At 48.7% G+C, this 19,693-nt stretch overlaps 1 protein-coding gene across 2 annotated transcripts; it reads left to right on the top strand.

The window, feature by feature from the left end:
- Nucleotides 1–623: 623 nt before the first annotated feature.
- LOC133420343 (toll-like receptor 2 type-2) lies at nt 624–15,354 on the top strand. Of its 2 annotated transcripts, none has more exons than XM_061710023.1 (11): nt 624–987; nt 1,952–2,108; nt 2,190–2,342; nt 2,494–2,700; nt 2,791–2,913; nt 7,108–7,258; nt 7,937–8,101; nt 8,172–8,351; nt 12,733–12,873; nt 12,953–13,458; nt 14,449–15,354. In XM_061710023.1, the coding sequence occupies exons 1-11, from the start codon at nt 669–671 to the stop codon at nt 14,837–14,839; spliced, it is 2,493 nt and encodes an 830-aa protein (XP_061566007.1). In that variant the 5' UTR covers nt 624–668; the 3' UTR covers nt 14,840–15,354. The 2 variants fall into 2 exon arrangements, with proteins under 2 accessions (XP_061566007.1, XP_061566008.1); XM_061710024.1 differs by having other exon boundaries at nt 13,070–13,458.
- The last annotated feature ends 4,339 nt before the right edge of the window (nt 15,355–19,693 follow it).

Here is a 19,693-nt window from a genome sequence, read left to right on the forward strand (position 1 = left end):
TATATATATATATATATATATATATATATATATATATGTATATATATATATATATATATATATATGTATATATATATATATGTATGTGTACAGTATATATACTGTACACATACATATACATATACACACAATGCACATGATTTCGATTTTCAAGTGTGGACCTATCGTGCCATTCATTCACCAATATCATCTAACAATTAATAATAATTCAGCTAAATATATATATATATATATATATATATATATATATATATATATATATATAAAGGTCTCTGCACACCCCTGACATGATCAATTCGCCCATGATGACCTCTAAATCTCCTAAATCCTGAGGAAGCAGAAGGGGGGTGATTGGGTTTCACCACTTCTAGTTTTTTGGGAGTTCATTTTTTATTATTACGAATCACAAATGTTATTAATCCAGTGGTCCAAACACGTCCTTGTGCTCCCGAGAGATTAGGGTTCCTTTTGTTTTCTTTATTTATTGAAAACCAGGAAAAGTTGGGACGCACCAGAACCCCCCGTCCTGCTGTTGGAGTCTTCAGGAAGGATGAGAAATCGTTTCGTCACTCATCTGTTGGCTCCAGTCCTGACTCCTGACTTCATTTCACTTCTCTGTCAGAGCGGTTGCAGCTGAAAAACCTCCCTCTCCAGTTTCTCTTGGTTTCATGCTCCTCATCCGAATCCGTCCCCTTGGTCTTGGTTTTTCTTTCTCCTGCAGAATGAAGCACGCTTGCCTTCGCTCCTTCACCCTCTTCCTCCTCACCCTACTCCGTCTGGGCCGGAGCTCGAGCACAGCGGATAACCAGCCCTCCTGCCATCGATGCGACCCTCAGCTCTCCTGCAACTGCTCCTGTGGTGGATTCACTCGTGTTCCCACGGTAACAGACCAGGCCCGGACTCTGGACCTCTCCTTCAACAACATCACCGCGGTGACCGACGATGACCTCAAGGGCCACGAGCAATTGAAGGTTCTGGATCTCCACGGTAACACTGAAGGCTGTGATTGTTGATTGAAACCGCCAATAGAAATATGTCTAAGTGCAGAAGTGCATGATGGGAGAGATCCATCCTGAGTCCTTCAAGGCTCCAGGTGTTGTGGAGCTGTCTCGGTTGACGCACCTGTGCAACACTGGTCCATTTGGATCGACAGACTGGGGTGGTGGTTCCCCTTTTTATGGAGGAAGATTGGGAGGTGCCCCCCCCCCAGCTCTTTACTCTCACTACAGTCCTGAAGGGGGAGACGGCAATCGACCGTGTCTCTCAAGGTAATTGGCAGTGGGGGTTGTAGTAATAGTGATATTAGTAGTACTTGGAAAGTGGGTTGGTAGTAGTAGTAGTAGAGGTAGCAGCAGTGGTAATAGTAGTAGTAGTACTTGGCTGTGGGGCTGGTAGCAGTAGTAGTAGTAGTGGTAGTGGTAGTGGTAGTAGTAGTAGTAGTAGTAGTAGTAGTAGTAGTAGAGGTTGTAGTAGTACTTGGCAGTGTGGGTGGTAGTAGTAGTATTTGGCGGTGGGGGTGGTAATAGTAGTAATTGGTGGTGGGGGTGGTAGTAGTAGTACTAGGCGGTGGGGGTTTGCTCCAGGAGTACGAGGTAGTAGAAGGCAGAGATTCATTTCCTTTCTCAGTTGGATTGTCGGGTCCCCCCTTAACCACTGGTTCTGTTCAAAACCTCTCCAGGGTATTTTGGGTCGGACGACCTGAGGATCACGCGTTCGCTTCTTTGCAGACGATGTGGTGCCGTTGGCTTCATCGAGTCCAGCTGTCCTTGGTGTGCAGTATCGGAGATTAGAATCATGGGTGAAGTGGGTGGATGGTAGAGTCTTGCAACAACATCCTCTTTTGATTCTGCTGCTGGTTTGATCAGAGCGGGCCCCTCACTGTGAGGGTGAAAAACATGTTAAGTGAGTTTTAAAGAGGTACTAACTTCAGCCCGCGGCTGTTGTCCTCCAGCTAACAGAATAGCCATCATCCATCCGTCAGCGTTGGACTCTCTGTGGAGCCTGGAAGAGCTGGACCTGTCCGACAACCAGCTGAGCACCCTCAACCACAGCTGGTTCAGTCACCTGGGAGCTCTGCAGAAGCTCCACCTGCTCAACAACCCGTACAGGTGAGAGGTTCGGGTCTGCAGCCTGCAGCACCGACGCTGACGTTCAGGCTCAGCACGGCTTCTTCTTCTTCTCTCCTGCAGCCGTCTGGGATCTCCTTCACTGTTTCGAGGACTCGTCGGACTCAGGAGTCTGGCATTTGGAGGTCCGGCTCTACAGGAGTTGAGGAGAGGAGATCTGCACGGCGTCACCCAGCTGGACGAGCTCACCGTGCACGCTACAAACAACCTGGCCAGGTTCGACCAACGCTCTCGCCTTTACTTTACTAACTCTGTCCTTGTTTAGTCAATGAAAATGAAGCCAAGAACCAAATCCGGTCCGGTCACTTCTTTCGTGGGTCTGCCTGTTGAATCGTCCGTCTCCTCCCATCCTCTGTTTTCTCTGCAGGTACCAGTCTGGGGCTTTGGCCGACATCTGGCCGCTCGGTCGCGTCACTTTAAACCTACACGGCTCGTCTCTAACAAACGTCACCTTGGCCTCGGCTGTGCTCGGTGACGTGTCGTACCCTGAGACGCCCATCACCCTGGAAAACATTCACCTGACTGGGAATGAGTCTGCTCAGGGTTTGAGAGAGGCGGCCAGGAAGAGAATCAGGTCCAGAAGCGACGTCCTCTTCCACTAATATACAAAAACCCGGTCTTGTTGCGGAGAAACCTGTAATTTATCTGTGGTTTCACTCTCCAGGCAGCTTTCCTTCCGAAACCTTTCTATTTCTGATGAGGTGGCTATGGACTTCCTGTTGCTGTTTGATGGGGTACCGCTGACCTCCCTTTCCTTCGATGGTCTCACTCTGACTGGCGACGGCAGGTGGGTTTGCAGAAAGGTCCCAGAAATCACTTGATCGATTTTGTAGATCCAGGTTAAGGAACCCGAAGCTAGTCGATGGGTGGGGATGAGTTCTTGTCCTTTGTTCACACATACACCATTTTTCACCAAACCAGTTCCAGGGCTGGTTCTGGGCCAGTGCTGGTTCTGGTTCACAACTCGTTCAACTTGGGAACCCGCTGAAAACGAGTTTGTTTTTCCCGAGCTGGGGTGCTAAAGGGAGCCATGTCATTACGTCACTGCGAACATCAGTTACGTTGCTGCGTTTGCGTGAAAGTTGAAGCAACGGCAAGGTATCTGTTCTAATAGGACTTGGTCCTCGTATCTCCTCTGTGGACCACATCTCTAAATGACATGTTGTCTCCTCCTCAGACCACTGCTGCTTTGCTGAATCCAGATTAATTCTTATTTGAAAATGTCTCTGTCTCCCAGTCTTGCTATTGCCGTTGGTCTTAATACTCCGGCCCCTTACGTAAGCAGTTCTTTCATCTTAGCCCAGCAAAGAGTTGGTGCTACCTTTGAACTGGTCTTTCTGCCCTGGAGCCAGTTTTTTGTCAGTGGGAACAGAAAGCCCCTTTCCAAACACAGCACTGGCCCAGAACCAGTGCTGGAACTGGTTTGGTGGAAATGGGGTAAAGGTGGCCTCAGTTCACAACAAAGCTCTCCTAACTCCGTCCCATCGGACATACCGGGGAGATTCCTGCTCTGCTACTTAGCATTTTAGCTTAGCTGCTTCAACTGAAATGACATGTGAAACAAGTGCTGCCAGAGTTGAAACGAGGACTTGAAACGCGGAGCTCCATTGGGACCCGCTGGGATTCGCGGTCCCTCTGCTTGGTGCTCGCAGTGTTAAATTAGTTGTAACTGGACTGGCCAACTGGCATCTCACCCTGATATTCTGCTCCAGCCTCAAGCTGCTTTCACATAGAACGCGGTATTCGCCGCGCACACTGCCGGGTGGGCGCAGAGTCGGCGCAGAGCAAGGCGTGCATGCGCCCATCGCACACATATTTCTTGCAAGTTGCTAGGCAACCGAAAAAGGTTTTCCGTTCTGGCGCCCTTTTCTCACTCGTTTGAGAGTACATTAGCCTACAGCTCGGTTTACAAAATGTATCTGAATAGAATAGAGTAGAATAGAATAGAAAGCCTTTATTATCATTATAATGGTACAATGAGATTAGGCAGCAGCTCCGTAAAGGTGCACACATGCAAAGACTATGTAAACAAAGACTGTGTAAACAACAAAATAAGAAACAGTAAACATAAATATATATACATTATAAAAATGAGAGAATAATAATGCACATGAATGAGTGAAAGAATATTGCACTTGAATGGATGGCAGAATATTGCACATAAATGAGTAAAGAATATTGCACAGATCTCTCCCTGCTTAAAAAAAAAACCTGTGGCTTTAGTGCTTCTTCTTCTTCTTCTTTCGTGTGAGGCAGCTAGGCAATGTTGCTCAGCCGCTGCAGCCAGCTCACTGTGTCGGGACTCAGGTCATTCAGGTCAAGGTCATTGGGTGGGGGGAAGGTGGGGCACTCGTGGATGATGTGGTGGGCGGTCTGCTCCTCGGCTCCGCATGGGCAGGCTGCTGATGGGCGCAGGCCCCAGCGGTGCATGGTGGCGTTGAAACGGCCCACACCCGTCCGTAGCCGGTTTAGTGTTGACCAGTCCTTGCGAGGAAGGTCAGCGCCCGGTGGTAAACTTGTGTTTGGGTTGACTGAGAGTTGAGGGGGTCGGGGGGTCTCCTGCCAGCTGGTTCTCCATACTTCGAGTGTGTTGAAGGGGGGTCCACCAGAAATTGCTGGGTGGCGAGAGAACGGGCGCCGGGAAGGTAGACGCTGGCGACCAGGGTCTTGGGAGTCTGCCACGAGTTTGTGCAGGAGATGTGTTGGATCTTGCGAGGCCTTGCTCACAAGTCTGTGTGTGTGGTTTTCCCTGCGGAAGAGCGGCTGGTGCGATGCCAGATAGTACCGGGAGGAACTCCGTTGGGGTGGGTTTCAAGCAGCCGGTGACAATCCTCATGGTCTCGTTGAGGGTGGTGTCGAGTTTCTTGGCATGCGCACTGCGACTCCATGCAGGGGAGGCGTATTCTGCCGCGCTGTATACCAGGGCAAGGGCGCCGGTTCTTAAGGTAGAGGCACTTGCTCCCCAAGACGACCCTACTAGTCGGCGTAGGAGGTTGTTCCTGGAGGAGACTTTGGCACGCAATGATTCAAGATGTTGTTTGTACGTTAGCTGCCTGCCCAGTTTCACTCCAAGGTATGTGGGGGTTGGGTTGTGCGGCAGGGGTAACCCATTGACGTTAACTGTGAGCTGGCGGCGAGCCTCCTTGGTGTTTAGATGGAAGGCTGTGGAGGATGTTTTTGCGACACTCAGCTTCAGTCTCCACGTTTTCAGGTACTCTGCTATTTGTGACATGTCTGAGGTTAGGGTCTCCTCTACTGTTGTCCAGTTGCTGTCGGAGTGTAGGAGGGCCAGGTCGTCCGCGTATCCGTACTGCCTTGATGTTGTGTAGGGCAGATCGCTGATGTATAAGTTGAAGAGCAGTGGGGCCAGTACTGATCCTTGGGGGACTCCGTTTTTGAGGCGCCGAGGGCGGCTGGACTGACCATCGCTTGTCTTCAGTATGAAGCTGCGGTTGGAGAGGATAGTGCGTATAAATCGTACTAGGTGGCGGTCTGGAACACCCCGGAGGAGCTTCAAGGTAAGGCCCTGGTGCCAGACGGTGTCATAGGCCGCAGTAAGATCCACCAGGACAACGCCTGCTTTGTGGCGTTTTTCGAAGCTGTCTTCGATGTCGTTTGTCAGCTTTACGATCTGGTGGACGGTGCTGCGTCCGCGGCAGAATCCTGCTTGTTGGTCGGGTAGTTGGGGGTCTATGGTGGGGTCCAGGCGGGCTAAAAGGAGTCGCTCCAGGACCTTGAATGGGACACAGAGAAGTGAGATTGGGCGGTAGTTCTTGGGGTTGTCCGTTGGTTTGTTGGGTTTGGGTAAGGCAATGATTGTTGCCCTTCGCCAGATCTTGGGTATTGCTAGTCGGTTGAGGCAGGAAGAGTAAAACTCCTTGAGCCAGTTCTGACATTTTTGGCCACAGTGAAGCAAGAATTCTGGTGGGATGTTGTCTGGCCCCTGGGCTTTCCCACTCTTCAGTTGTCCGATGGCGGTGGAGAGCTCATTGGATGTGAATGGTGTTGACATGTGGCCATCTGCTCCTGGGGCTTGAGTGCTTTAGTGCTTCTGAGGAAGAAGAGGAGACGAGCAGCAGCAGGGAGGGTATGGGTCCATGAAATCCTCATGGCAAGACAGGATTTGGGGGAACTTTTAAACACAACTGGTATGTCCAAATTCTGGGAGATTTCTCTCCACTTTTGTCCCTTTTTGTTGAGGTCACAATAGGCCTGCAGTCTCGTATCCCACAGCTCCTCACAGCCAAGATAAATCTTTCCTCCATGTTGATCATTTCTGATCTACAACCTGCAAGTTTTTTTTCACCCTCCACCACCTTCTCTCCTATTGGATGCGCCGAGATGTGGTCACAGGGCGGCACGGTGAAATTAAAAAAATTTCAATTCGGGCGCAGGCAGGCGCGGCGCAACGCCGCGGCATGCGCCCTCTTGCAGACCCCGCCGCTCTTATGCGGCGATAGCACATACACAATGAATGGGAAAGCCGGCGGCGGCCGCCGCTTTTCGCGTTTTATGTGAAAAGGGCTTCACACTCCAGACCGACCCACAACCATTAACATTTATACAGCTGGTTCCGTCGAGGCTGTATCTCAGGAAGGCCTTCGCAGATTGAGGGCATTGATGGTTTGTTTGGAGTTTCTAGGAGACATCTCTGATGTTTAGACGGACGAGACCAAAGTGAAAATGTCTGGGCTGAATGTCCAGAACCCTAAGAGTCAAGGTTCTGGAAGGATCTGGTCAAAGTCCAGACCTGAACCTGGTTGAGATGCTGTGGTTGACCTTCAGAGAGCTATATTTTTACACAAAAGCATACAGGATTAATGTAAAGATGCTGATAATTGCACCATATTCCTTTGTTTAAAAGCAAAACATAGAAGCATTTTTATTATTGCTAAATCACATTTATGGGACAACCTGTTGTTTAAATTGGAGACTGCACGACTATTGTTCCTGATTTTCTTCTATTTATTAATGGTAATAGTTGGGGACCTGCCATAAAGACCAACCTCGGAAGCATGGACGAGATTTTCATCAGGAACCTTGTGGTGGTGGACATTTTGAGGTTTGTCATGACTGCAGACCTCTACTTCATACTTCAGTTCCAGAGGAAGATGTCCATCATAAACTCCAAGGTAGGAACCATGACCTCAACAGTTCATTCGGGGTTATGGCACAAAGCTGCAGCTTCTAAACGAGTTTCTCTACTTGTAAAGTAAGTTTCATGTACCGAAATGCAAAAGAAAGACTCAAAGTCCATTTAAAATCAAATTGAAACAACCAGTAAGATTAAACAGTAAAAACTAGACTGAAGCGTGCCTTTGAAGCCTTTCGCACCGTGCAGATCCTGCTGCACCGACGCCGCCCAACCCGTCAGTCCAGATAGACCCCCCAGGTCTGTAAGTGGACTACGCCCACTGTAGTTCAGTTACCAAGAGTTCTCCATCTTACCTTGGCTGGTTTAGCCGAAACTTATACTATTTTTTTTAAAATTTACACTAGAAAACAAACAAGACAGTCAAACGAAACAATACAAAACAACAAAGTCAATGTTTTTGCACAGATTTCGATCAGGTGTGTGCGTGTATGACTGCAATTATGTAAGTATGCACGTGTGTGGTGTGTATGGGTATTATGGTGTCCTACAATCTACAAGCTTAGACTATTTTAATTAGAAGGCAGAGCCTTTCCACCCTTTTTTTTAAAATGTTAAATTTCGTGAAAAACTTGACAGATTCTGAAAGATCCTTCTATCCAGGCTGGACTCTGCAAATTAAGCAACAACTGATCCTTTTCTTTTCTTTTTCCTCCAGGTGTTCTTGGTGTCCTGTAAAACAACACAGCTGATGGTGAACGCGGAGTATTTGGACGTGTCGGACAACCTGCTGACGGACCTGACGCTGGAGTACATGATGTGTGAAGGCAACAGCACGTTGAAGGAGCTCCGAGTTTTGAACATCAGTGGAAACCCTCTGAAGGTGCTTAACAACTCAAACGAATCCTTCCTATTAGTGCTCGGGAATCTGATGGAGTGTCACCCCCCCCCAGTCTTTGTCCACGGTGAGCCGGTTGGTCGCGAAGCTCACCAAACTGACCCACCTGGACATCAGCAAAATCAGCTACAGCTCCATGCCCTCCAGCTGCTCCTGGCCCTCCGCCCTCCGATACCTCAACATCTCCGTGTCGAAGCTCACCACCACCACTCCCTGTCTACCCACATCGCTGGAGGTGGAGATGAGTCTATAAAAATCTAAATCCTGACACTACTACATTAAAAACAGACCCTTGTGAAACATGTGCAACTTCTTTCCACATGTTTGTGTGTAAAAACATGATAAAACTGATCAGACTGTCTGTCAAATACAACCTCAGATGAACAGTTTCACCTTTTCATTATTTATTTAACAAAAATGAAACCAAATATTTAACACACAGAGCAGCAGAGCAGAGCAGCAAGTATCCCACGAGTCATTAGTTTGTGGATCCACCTCCAGCAGGACTTTATAGTTGACTTAATCAGTCTCACACCGTCTCTTGTGAATATTTGCTCAATTCTCTTTTTTACAATGTTGTCTTTTGATTTTCATCTGAACACAAAGGGAACCCAAAGTGCTTAACAAAAGGTATTAACTAAAGCTCTAGCATGGGCAGCAGAATCAGGCAGGTCTCTGTGTTCAGGTAGACGGTACTGCTTCTAGCTACCTAAGGGGGTTCCTCAGGCATCACTCTTGGGATCACTTCTGTTCATTTTATAAATGAATCATCTTGATCAACAAGTGATGACACTGTGATGTACTCTACATCAGGGGTAGTCAAACCTGGTCCTCGAGTGCCATATCTCCTTGTATCAACAGACCTGATTCCCACCTGCGCAAGTCTCTTAATGACAGTCAGTTGTATCAAAGGGTGGTGTTATTAATTAAGTTATTCTTCCATCTACAGACTCACAAATGTGTTGGAAGTGTTTACTCCCAAGACTTGAATCTTTTCACCGTACCTGATGTCTGAGCTAAGACGATAAATTTGTTGCTCCCGATACTTGGAATGATCTGTTAATTTTCATTGCCTTAGCTAATCAATGATTAGTAATACCCCTCTTTACAGGTAAAAATGACTGTCAGTTACTCCTTTATGCAACCAAAAGATTTGTTGCATCAAACTGTCTCTCCCTTGAAAGGCTGACTCAAGCCAGTCATACAGTTGTCGTTTGGGGACAGTTGTAAACAGATCTTGGTATCATCTGCATACGTTATAAACCAAATCAAGATGGAAATCCAGGAAGCAGGAACACACGGAGGCACACGTCTAGCACTGGAAATCTGCAACAAAGACCACAAACCAAACACAAAACCAACAAAACCAACACGGAGCCGACCAAAACACAAGCAACAATCAACCCAAATCACAGTCTGAGCTAAGCTACCACTAACTAACCCCAAAAACTTCAGAGCAAGCATGCAGGTGAACAAGCCAGTGTGTATGTCTATGTGTGTGTGTGTGCGTGTATGTATATGATCATGCGTGTGTGTGTGTGTGTGTGTGTGTGTGTGTGTGTGAGTATGCGTGCGTGTGTGTGTACATGTCTTTGTGGCTATGTGTGTGTGTGTATGTGTGTGTGTGTGTGTATGTATATGTTTGTGTGGCTGTGTATGTGTGTGTATGTATACGTATGTGACTGAGTGGCTATATAAGTGTGAGTGTATGTGTGTGTATGAGCGTGTATATGTATGTGTGGCTAAATGTAACTGTGTGTGTGTATGCATATGTGTGGCTATGTGTGTGTGTGTGTATGTGTGCATGCATGAATGTATGAATATGTATACGTGTACGTGAGTGTGTATATGTCTATGTGGCTATGTGTATGTATGTGGCTATGTGTGTGTATGTGTGTGTGTATGTGTGTGTGTGTGCGTGTGTGTGTGTCTGTATGTGTGTGTAATAAACCAAACAAAGTTCTATAGTGGGGGAGGGGGGGGGGCAACCCCGCCACCCGCGAGACCAGGGGCCGACCAGGAAGAACCCGGAACCCAGGCCACCAGCAACCCCACAGAGGGGAGAGGAAGGAAGGAGGCAACCCACCGGACCGCGACCCAGACAGTCCCCGGCCACCCGGTCCGGGCCGGACACGTGGCCAGGAGGCCCTCAACCTCCAGGCTAACAACCCCCACCCGGCGAGGGGCCAGCCTGCCCGGAGAAACAGAGCAGCCCCGGCAGCCGACGTGGGCAGGAGCACCCGCCCCCACGAAAGTGGCCCTCCAAGACCAGAGGGGCGCCCCGCTGCGGAGGCAGCGGGGGGACCGGAGATGGGCCCGGAGAGAGAGAACCCCCCGACAACGGAGGGCCCCAGACCCAGGCAACCCATTCATTCATCCATTCACCTATCCGATATTTATACTAATAATAATATGATATACTATCACAATAATAATAATAATAATGGCCGCTCGGTGGCGCAGTGGGTTAAGCAGCGGGCCATATACTGACGCTACAGTCCTCCTCCTGCAGCGGTCGCGGGTTCGAATCCAGCCCGTGCACCTTTGCTGCATGTCTTCCCCGTTCTCTCTCTCTACCCCTTTCCAGTCTGCATCTCCAATAAAGGGCCACTAGAGCCCAAAAAAACCTTAAAAAGAAAAAAAAAAAAAAAAAAAAAAATAATAATAATAATAATAATAATAGCCATCTTTGTATGACATAATATTAATACATTATTAAATTTTGTTGTCCTGCCAATGGAGGCCCAAATCCTCCATGGCAGGACCCTTCCATACCGCATTCTCACCGACACAGACGCTCAATCACGCACCGTTTCCCCCTCCCCGGGGGGGTCCAGCACCGCCAGAAGGCACCCCAGGCTGCACGGCGAGCCCCACCAGGCCCGGGCATCGCGACCCACCTGTCCCAGGCCGGCGAGGGAGCGCGGGTGATGTGGGACCCCCTGCCGACCCTGGTGTTGAGTGCATGTGATTAATGCCATAAAAACAGGGAAGGGGAGGACAAGGTATCAATTTGACACCGATCCCCCCCTCCCGAACTAAATGCCCTTGTCAAATGTATTTAATAAGTGTTGAATGTGCAGTGTCTACAGTGCTGTTAAAACCGTGCGGCGGGGAGTGCCGGGCCACGCGGGACAATGCCCCCCACGACCCGGACCCCCCGCCCCTTCTCCTATGCGCGTATGCATCGTGTAAGGGGGGGAAGGAGGGGGAGCAGAGGCCGAAGCCAGGAGGCAGGACCCGCAGAGCCGGCCCTGAAAGGACGCCCACGCTCCCCCACCGGCCATCCAGTTGACGGGGGCCGGCCCTCCGAGCCGGGCCAGGGCCCCACCGTACCTCCACCCCGCCGCCGCGCCCGCCTGCGCACCCCCCGGCCAGGGGAGGCCCGATCCCCGAACCCGGCCCCCCCCCCCCGGGGCCACCCCGGCGGACACCCCAAAGGTCACGGAGTCCCCACAGATGCAGGGGCATGCGGTCCCCGCCCAGCGACGGAGCACCAAGGCAGCAATGCCCCCCCAGCGCAGACAGCCACCCCCCACCCAGGCAGGGCCGGGCCCTCCGAGCGGGACCTCATGCCCACGGCCCAGCCCCCCCCGGGAGACCCGGAGACGCCCTAGCCACAGCCCCCCGCCCGAGCCCCCCCCAGCCACCCCCCCCACTGCCATAAGGTAACCCCCCCATAGGCCCCCAGTGGCCACCAGAGGCCCGCGCCCAAGACCCCCCAAGCCGACTCCCAACCCCAAGGGCTACGAGATCACCACCACCCCGCCCCCACTAGTTAATGAAGCCTATAATCAGGGACCAGAGATAATGCAATTCAGCCGAATGTTGTTCAGTGGAGGCAGACATTATCTCACTACTAATATGGTCTGATAAAAGATTCCTAAAGTGGTTAATACATAAATTGGACTTTTGTTTCCAATTCACTAGGTTTTCTTTGCGATACATAAGGCAGTGAGAACCTGGTGTGTCCAGTTAGATTCCATTTGAATATCTCCCAAGTGACCTAATATACATATCGTGGGGCACACTGGGATTCTGTAGTTGATAATTATCAGGAGTGTTCTCTGTGCACTGTGAGCAGATATTAGAGGTGACAAAGCCCATCTGGAGCATCCTTTGTCCTGTATAGTGTATTCTATGAAGAACTTTGTACTGTATACGTTGTAAGTTTGGGTTCTTAGTCATAGTAAAATGATTTAAGCATATTTGTGACCAAGAAAACTGGTCGGTGTTAAGAGAGAGATCCGCCTCCCACTTGGAGATCGGGAGAGAGACTGAATTATCCAATTTAGACACTAACCTGTAGAGTTTTGGTAACAACTTTAAAGTGCTTAGATTCAATAAATCAATTATCCTAGCGGGAAGTTGTAAGTCTAATTGGCTAATTTTATATGTTTTATTTATTATGGCCTTAAGTTGTTTGTACTCTAAAAATGTATTACTGCTAACTCCATATTGCACAATAAGTGTATTGAAAGGTATAAACTGTTACTATTTTAACTCACCGGGTGACTATCATGTTTTTACACACACAAAACGTGGAATTAAATGAAGGAGTGCTAACTGTTTCACTTCACTGTACGTTTCAATCACTCTGTTCTTTCACTATTGAGGTGTTGGACCTGAGCTACAATGATCTCAGAGACTTCACGGTGCTCCTGCCCGTGCTCAGAGAGCTTTACCTATCTGGGAACAAGTTTCTGAGGTTGCCTTCTGGGCATCTCTTCGTAAATCTGCGCATCCTAACCATACAGGTGAGAAGCTATCAGGCCTCGTACTTCAACATCCAGTCCTCTTTGTCTTCTCCAGTCTGACCCCCGTTGCTTTTCACAGTCCAACACCCTGAATGTGTTCAGCCACTCAGACCTCCAATCGTTCAAACGACTCCGGAAGCTCCAGGCGGGCCAGAACAAGTTCATCTGCTCCTGCACCTTTGTTCCCTTCCTCCAGTTTCATTTTCAAGGAGGTGGAGATCTTCAGTTGACGGATGGAGAGGCCAGCTACGTCTGTGACTCCCCTCTCCACCTGCAGGGGAAGCCCGTGAGTGGAGTCCACCTCTCTGTCGTCGAGTGTCACCAAGTTCTGTTTGTGTCGGTGAGTTGTGGGTTGGCGTTGGTCGTCGGGGTTGTGCTGTGTGTCCTGCTCTGGCGACTCCACGTCTTCTGGTACCTGAGGATGACCTGGGCGTGGCTCAAGGCCAAGCGCAACTCCAAGAACCGGCGGTGTAGAGATACGGAGGGATGGGAAGCGTTGCTGTCCTTCGATGCCTTTGTTTCCTACAGCGAAAGAGACGCTGGCTGGGTGGAAAACTTCCTGGTACCTGAGTTGGAGGAGCCCAGGTAGGTTCTCTTTCTGCAATATCATCAGTGCCACGGTATTTGATTTAAGTCCTGAACCAAAAAAGACCAGGCTGATTTGCAAGGTAACGTCTAGTGAAATTAAAGATGATTCCCATCAGAAGGTGTACTTGCATGTGTTCACTCCCTGGCCAAGTAACGTCAAAACCTACATTTAACTAAGGGAACAAACAAGAGCCTCTTATTAAAAAAGTACTGCAGTTATCAACATATTCAACAAGTTGTTAAACCCTTACTGATCCAGTCAGGGTCTTCTCATTCCTTAGATAAGAATGCTGATGAAAGATCCTGCTGTTCTGGAAAAGGTGTTCCTCTATTTCAAAGGGGTTAGATTGGTCAAGCAAATAAAACAACTAAGGGCACTGCAGGAAAGACTTAAACTGAGTTCAGAACAAGCGGCGACATTACCTCAGTCCCCTACCTGCGACCAACCAGCTGAATGTAACATCAACCCACTTCCTGTAGACCTGAGGTCTGCTCAAACTGTCAGCTCCTTTAAATCAGGGCTAAGAACATTATTGTTTACTGAAGCGTACTCTTAAATCAAATACTTACCTGCTGTACTCTACTGCCCTTGCTTTTTAACAACTTGTGCTTTTTATTGTTTTACCTCTTTCCTTATCATTTTATTTCATTTTATTTGTTATTTACTGTTTAATTGTGTCTTACCTCTTTTAATGTTGATGTAAAGCCCTTTGAATTACCTTGTGTTGAATTGTGCTGTACAAATAAACTTGCCTTGCCTTGCCTTGCCTTTAATATGGAGGTCAATGGATCCAGACACTAGTGGTCAGCTAAGGAACTGCACATTTTCCTATTTCGGCATTGGCTGCAGCTGAATAATGTATCTTACCGTTTAGCTTTGGTGGCGCTCCTTATCGACAGGGTGAATTGGTTTGACACAGAAGAATAACCTGCTGGTCCTACACAAAATGATTAAAATAATTTGATCATCAGTTTATTATCTTTCAGTGACTCCAACTCCGGGAACGCCAGGTCATTTACCCTTTGCCTCCACAAGCGGGACTTCCTTCCTGGACGCTGGATCATGGACAACATCATGAACGCTATTGAGCGCAGTCGTCGGACCGTCTTCGTCCTCTCTGAGAACTTCGTCCACTCCGACTGGTGCCGCTTCGAGCTGGACTTCTCCCACTTCTGGCTCTTCGACGTCGGCGTTGACGCGGCCATCTTGATCCTGCTTGAGCCGCTGTCCAAGGACGACGTTCCCAAACGCTTCTGCAAACTGCGCAAGATCATGAGCTCCACCACCTACCTGGAGTGGCCTCAGGAGGAGGAGAGGAGGCCGGAGTTCTGGAGGAGCCTCCGCAACGCTCTGAGGGGAGACCAGGAGGATCATTAACTTGTTGCCACTCCTGTAAAAGACGCCTAAAACGCCTATCCAAGGCATACCCAAAGTAAATTGAAAGCTGTTTGAAGTACATAGATGGTTTTGGTCTCTTTTGAAAGGTAACACTCTGAAGGTTTTACCCCAACTGTCAGAATCACTGTAACTCCTACATTGAGTAATCTAAGTTTGAACACACTGAAATAGAAGGTTTTTATTTCAGCCGGAAATTTGTTTTGTAATCAGATGTCTGCAGATGAGTCTGCAGATCTGCTGTGACTTATTAGCTGGAAAACACAATGGGACCACAGCATGAAGCCTTATCTAGTGTAATTTCAAATGTGATAACAATACCACAAAACATTAGTATTTTACACATGTTTCTGTAAGATTATGTCTAGACCTTTCCAAAAATGGCCATTTGGAGATGCCAAAAAGACACTTGGATAACCATGGGCATAACTCTTGAACCTTTCAACATACAGTCATAATTTTGTGAAATAAATTGTCTCCAGCAGCTCAGAACCTCCTCAGCATTCGCCTCACTCGTCGCTCCAAAAGTGACACCTGAATTTAGGAAGTTTGGAGAATTTTGATCAGAGTGAATCTAAAGTAATGTTAATTGGTATAATAGGTTTTCCAAGCTAACTGTGACTGAAATAAGGTGGGCGTGTTCCAGCCAGCTCACTCCTCCCATTTACAACATGGCACCGGCCAGAATGATGAAAGAGAACCTTTCAAGAAAAACCCATGCGATCATGCGATGTCATCAAGTCTTTTCCCACTTTTTTTTTTTTTTTTTGTCCGCACACATATTAATGGTTAATACCATTGGGCGGCAGTAGTTGTGGGGCGGCAGTAGCCGGTGGTAGAGCGGGTCATCCAAAGATCAGAAGGTCGGCGGTTCGAATCCTGCTCCATCCCAGTTGCTGTGGTAGGGTCCTTGGGCAAGACACCTTACCCAGCTTGCCCCGTGTGAATGTGTATGAATGTGTATGAATGTTTGTGGTGGTCGGAGGGGCCGTTTGGCGCGGCATGGCAGCCACGCTTCTGTCAGCTGTGGCTACAAATGTAGCTTACCACCACCATTGAGAATGTGTATGAATGAATAATGGTCTAAGTGTAGCACTTTGAGATTCATTGAATGGAAAGTGCGTTACAAGTTAAATTCATTATTATTATTATTAGCATGCTGGTAAGAACCTAAGGCATTTATATGTGCATTTTTTATATAAAATACATATGATATATATCTTTTTTAATGTCACATATATTTATTTTTATATATATATACACATACACATACATATATTTACATATAAATCAATTTTTTTTTTTTGGGGAGGGGGGGGGTGAGGGGTGACATCCGCTGCTAATCCAGCTAATCCTGCCGCTGCTAATCCTGCTAATCCAGGACGCGAGAACACACATGGAGGCGCATATCGAGTACTGGAAATCTGCAAGATAGAAAAAAATGCAGAAAAAAAAAACTAAAAAAAAAAATAAAACATACATGAAACAGATACGGAACGGGCAGAAACATGAGCAGCAACCGTCCCAGGTCCCGAGACCCAATCACAACTAAGCTAAGCTACTGCGACTAACTAACTCCCAAAACTACAGAGCAAGCATGCACGTGAACGGGCCGATGTAAATGTGTGTGTGTGTGTGTGTGTGTGTGTGTGTGTGTGTGTGTGTGTGTGTGTGTGTGTGTGTGTGTGTGTGTGCGTGTATGCGTGTATGTAATAGTCCTATCAATGCTCCACCTGAACTGTAACTATAGTGGAAGAGAGGGGGGTGCAACCCCGCCACCCGCGAGACCAGTGGCAGACAAGAAAGAACCCGGAACCCAGGCCACCAGCAACCCCACAGAGGGCAAGAAGAGGGCGGGAGGAAACCCACTGCCAGCGAGGCCCATCCCCTCCCAGCGAGGCCCGCCCCCTACCAGCGGCGGTGGAGGGGACCCGCAGGCGGGGCCCCCACGATCATGGGAAGAGGCAGCCAGGGAACTCACGGTGGCGGAGCGTGACCCAGGCAAACCCCAACCACCAGGCATGGGCCGGACATGCGGCCAGGAGGCCCCCACCCCCCAGACCAAAGACCCCCACCCGGCGAGAGGCCAGCCAGCCAGCGGGCAGGTGCACCCGCCCCAACAAAAGCGGTCCTACAGGACTAAAGGAGTGCTCTCCCAACAGGGCGACACCCGGGTGGGCCCGACAACGGAGGGCCCCAGACCCAGGCATCCCATTCATCCATCCATTTATCCATCCAATTTCTATAATAATAATATAGTATACTAATAATAATAATAATAATAATAATAATAATAATAATAAATTATTATTAAATTTTATTGTCCTGCTGATGGAGGCCCAAATCCTCCATCGCAGGACCCTTCCATATCACATTCTCACCAACAAGGACACTCATTCACTCCCCGTTTCCCCCTCCCCGGGGGGTCCAGCACCGCCAGGTAGTACCCCAGGCTGCACGGTGAGCCCCGCCAGGACCCGGGCACCGCGACCACCTGGCCCCAGGCCAAAGAGGGAACGTGGGTGATGTAGGCCCCTCTCCCGCCCCTGGTGTTGAGTGCATGTGGCTAATGCAATAAAAATAGGGAGGAGGAGGTCAGGGTATCATATTTGACAATGAACTCCCCCTCTAAGATGCTAAGTATTCTTGTTAAGTGTATTTATTAAATGTTGAGTGGGCAGTGTCTAAGATTTTATTAAAATCGTGGGGCGGGGAGCACCAGGGCACGCGGGACAGTGTCCCCCATGCCCCGGACCGCCCGACCCCTCGGACCTATGTATGTGTGAGTCGTGTAGGGGGGGCAGGAGGGGGAGCGGAGGCCGAAGTCCGGAGGCAGGGCCAGCGGAGGCCCCGGTAGGTGCCCACGCTCCCCCACCGGCCATCCAGGTTGACAGGGGCCAGCCAGCCGAGCCGGGCCAGAGCCCCATCGTACCTCCAGGAGTGCCGCTGGAGCCCCCAGGCGGAGGGGGGAATGGCACAACATCCTTCCATTCACACTGACGACATAAGACATAGACACCTGGGAATGATTCCCCCCGCTGCCGCACCCGCCTGCGCACCCCCCGGCGCACCCCCCGGCCAGGGAAGGCCCGCCCCCCAGACCTTAATTGGACTTTTGTTTCCAATTCATTAGAATGGTTTTCTTTGCAATACATAAGGCAGTGTGAACCAAGTGGACCAAGTGACCTAGTATGCATAGTGTGGGGCACACTGGAATTCTGTAATTGATCCATGTGGCTGAGGAAGAAGAGAGAAAAGAAGGGGGGGCTGCTCTTTATAGCCGGGCCTGGGCTGCAATAAATTGGCAGCGTCTCCTCCTGCGATTTGGCGTAAATGCCCAAGAGGGTGCTATTCCTTATTATCGAAGGGCTGTAAATGCAAAGCCTGCCGGGGCTGTGAGTCATTATGGAGGTTCCTTTTTTTCAAACCATGCGGTCAACGGTAAGAAATCGAGGCTGGGCTCAGAGTTGGTCCTCAGAGCTAGGCCTCAGAATTGAAATTAAGTCTTCCCAAGTTCAAAACAGAGCTGTGGCCCAATCATTTGATTCACAGTTGCTTCGCAGGTTTTGATTTTCTTAACTTTAACTCATAATAATTTTAATAAAAACAACAAACCGAATTGCTCACATCCAAAAACGCATAAGCACAAACTAGCCACATGCTATGCACACACTAGACACAGTCAAAAACTTTTTGCTTTTTCAATCTGCAAACCTGTGTTTGGGTTTCCCCAGGAAAAATGGTATGGTAACACAACTGACCTGTAATCAGCTGAGCCACACAGCAAATACAGCCCCCAAATGGCATGGAACAAAATTACATGAAATAAAACAAAAATGAATATGGCTCATACAAACCCAATCGTAAACTTTTTTTAGTAGTTTCCTGCATTAAATACTGTCATAAAAAATTATTTAGGCCAATATAAACTCAACATCCATGAACATCTGGATAAGATAAAATAAGAACTTTATTGATCCAGCAGGACATTGTTGTTCCAGGGCTTCAGTACGGATAATGAGTAAACACACAAAGACAAAAACAACAAACATCAACAAAGCAATACAGAGATGAGTAACAGAATACAATATAGAACAAATAAGATGCGGATCGGAGCTTAAAAAGTTTACTAAAGTGCAAAATGAAGTGTTATTGTCCTATGTAGAAAAAGGGGAGAAGTTGAAAAGTTTGATAGCCATAGGGAGCCAGGACTTCCTGTGGTGTTCTGTGGAGATGTGAGGTCTCCGTCTACGACTGAAGGTGCTGCTGAGTCCAGCGTGGCATGCAGGGGGTGTGTCCTATTACCTAAGATGCTGAGCAGTTTCCTCAGCGTCCTCTGCTCAGACACCTCTGCCAGAGACTCTGGTTCCACTCCCAGGACCGAGCCAGCCCTTCTGATGAACTTGTTGAGCCTGTTGGCATTGGCTGTCTTCCCCCTGCTGCCCCAGCACACCACAGATAAAAGATTGCAGCATGGTTGTGCAGATGTTGAATTACCTGAGTCTCTTTAGGAGAAAGAGACTCTGCCCTTCCTTATAGAGGGCATTGGTGTTGGCTGTCCAGTCCAGTTTATTGTCTATGTGAACCCCCAGGTACCTGTAGCGGTCCTCTGTGTTCCTACCTCAGCACCCTTGATGATGATAGGATGGGGAGGTTCTCTTCTTCCTGAAGTCCACCTGCAGCTCTTTATTTTTTCTTATATTGAGTTGCAGGTGGTTCTGTCCCCACAACATCTCTGTATTCAGCCTCCTGGTCACCAGTGATGCAGCCCACGATGGCAGAGTCATCCACTTCTGCAGATGGCATGATTGTGTACCTGAAGTCTGAGGTTTAAAG

This window comes from Cololabis saira, chromosome 20, assembly GCF_033807715.1.
Source record: "Cololabis saira isolate AMF1-May2022 chromosome 20, fColSai1.1, whole genome shotgun sequence".
NCBI lineage: Eukaryota > Metazoa > Chordata > Actinopteri > Beloniformes > Belonidae > Cololabis > Cololabis saira.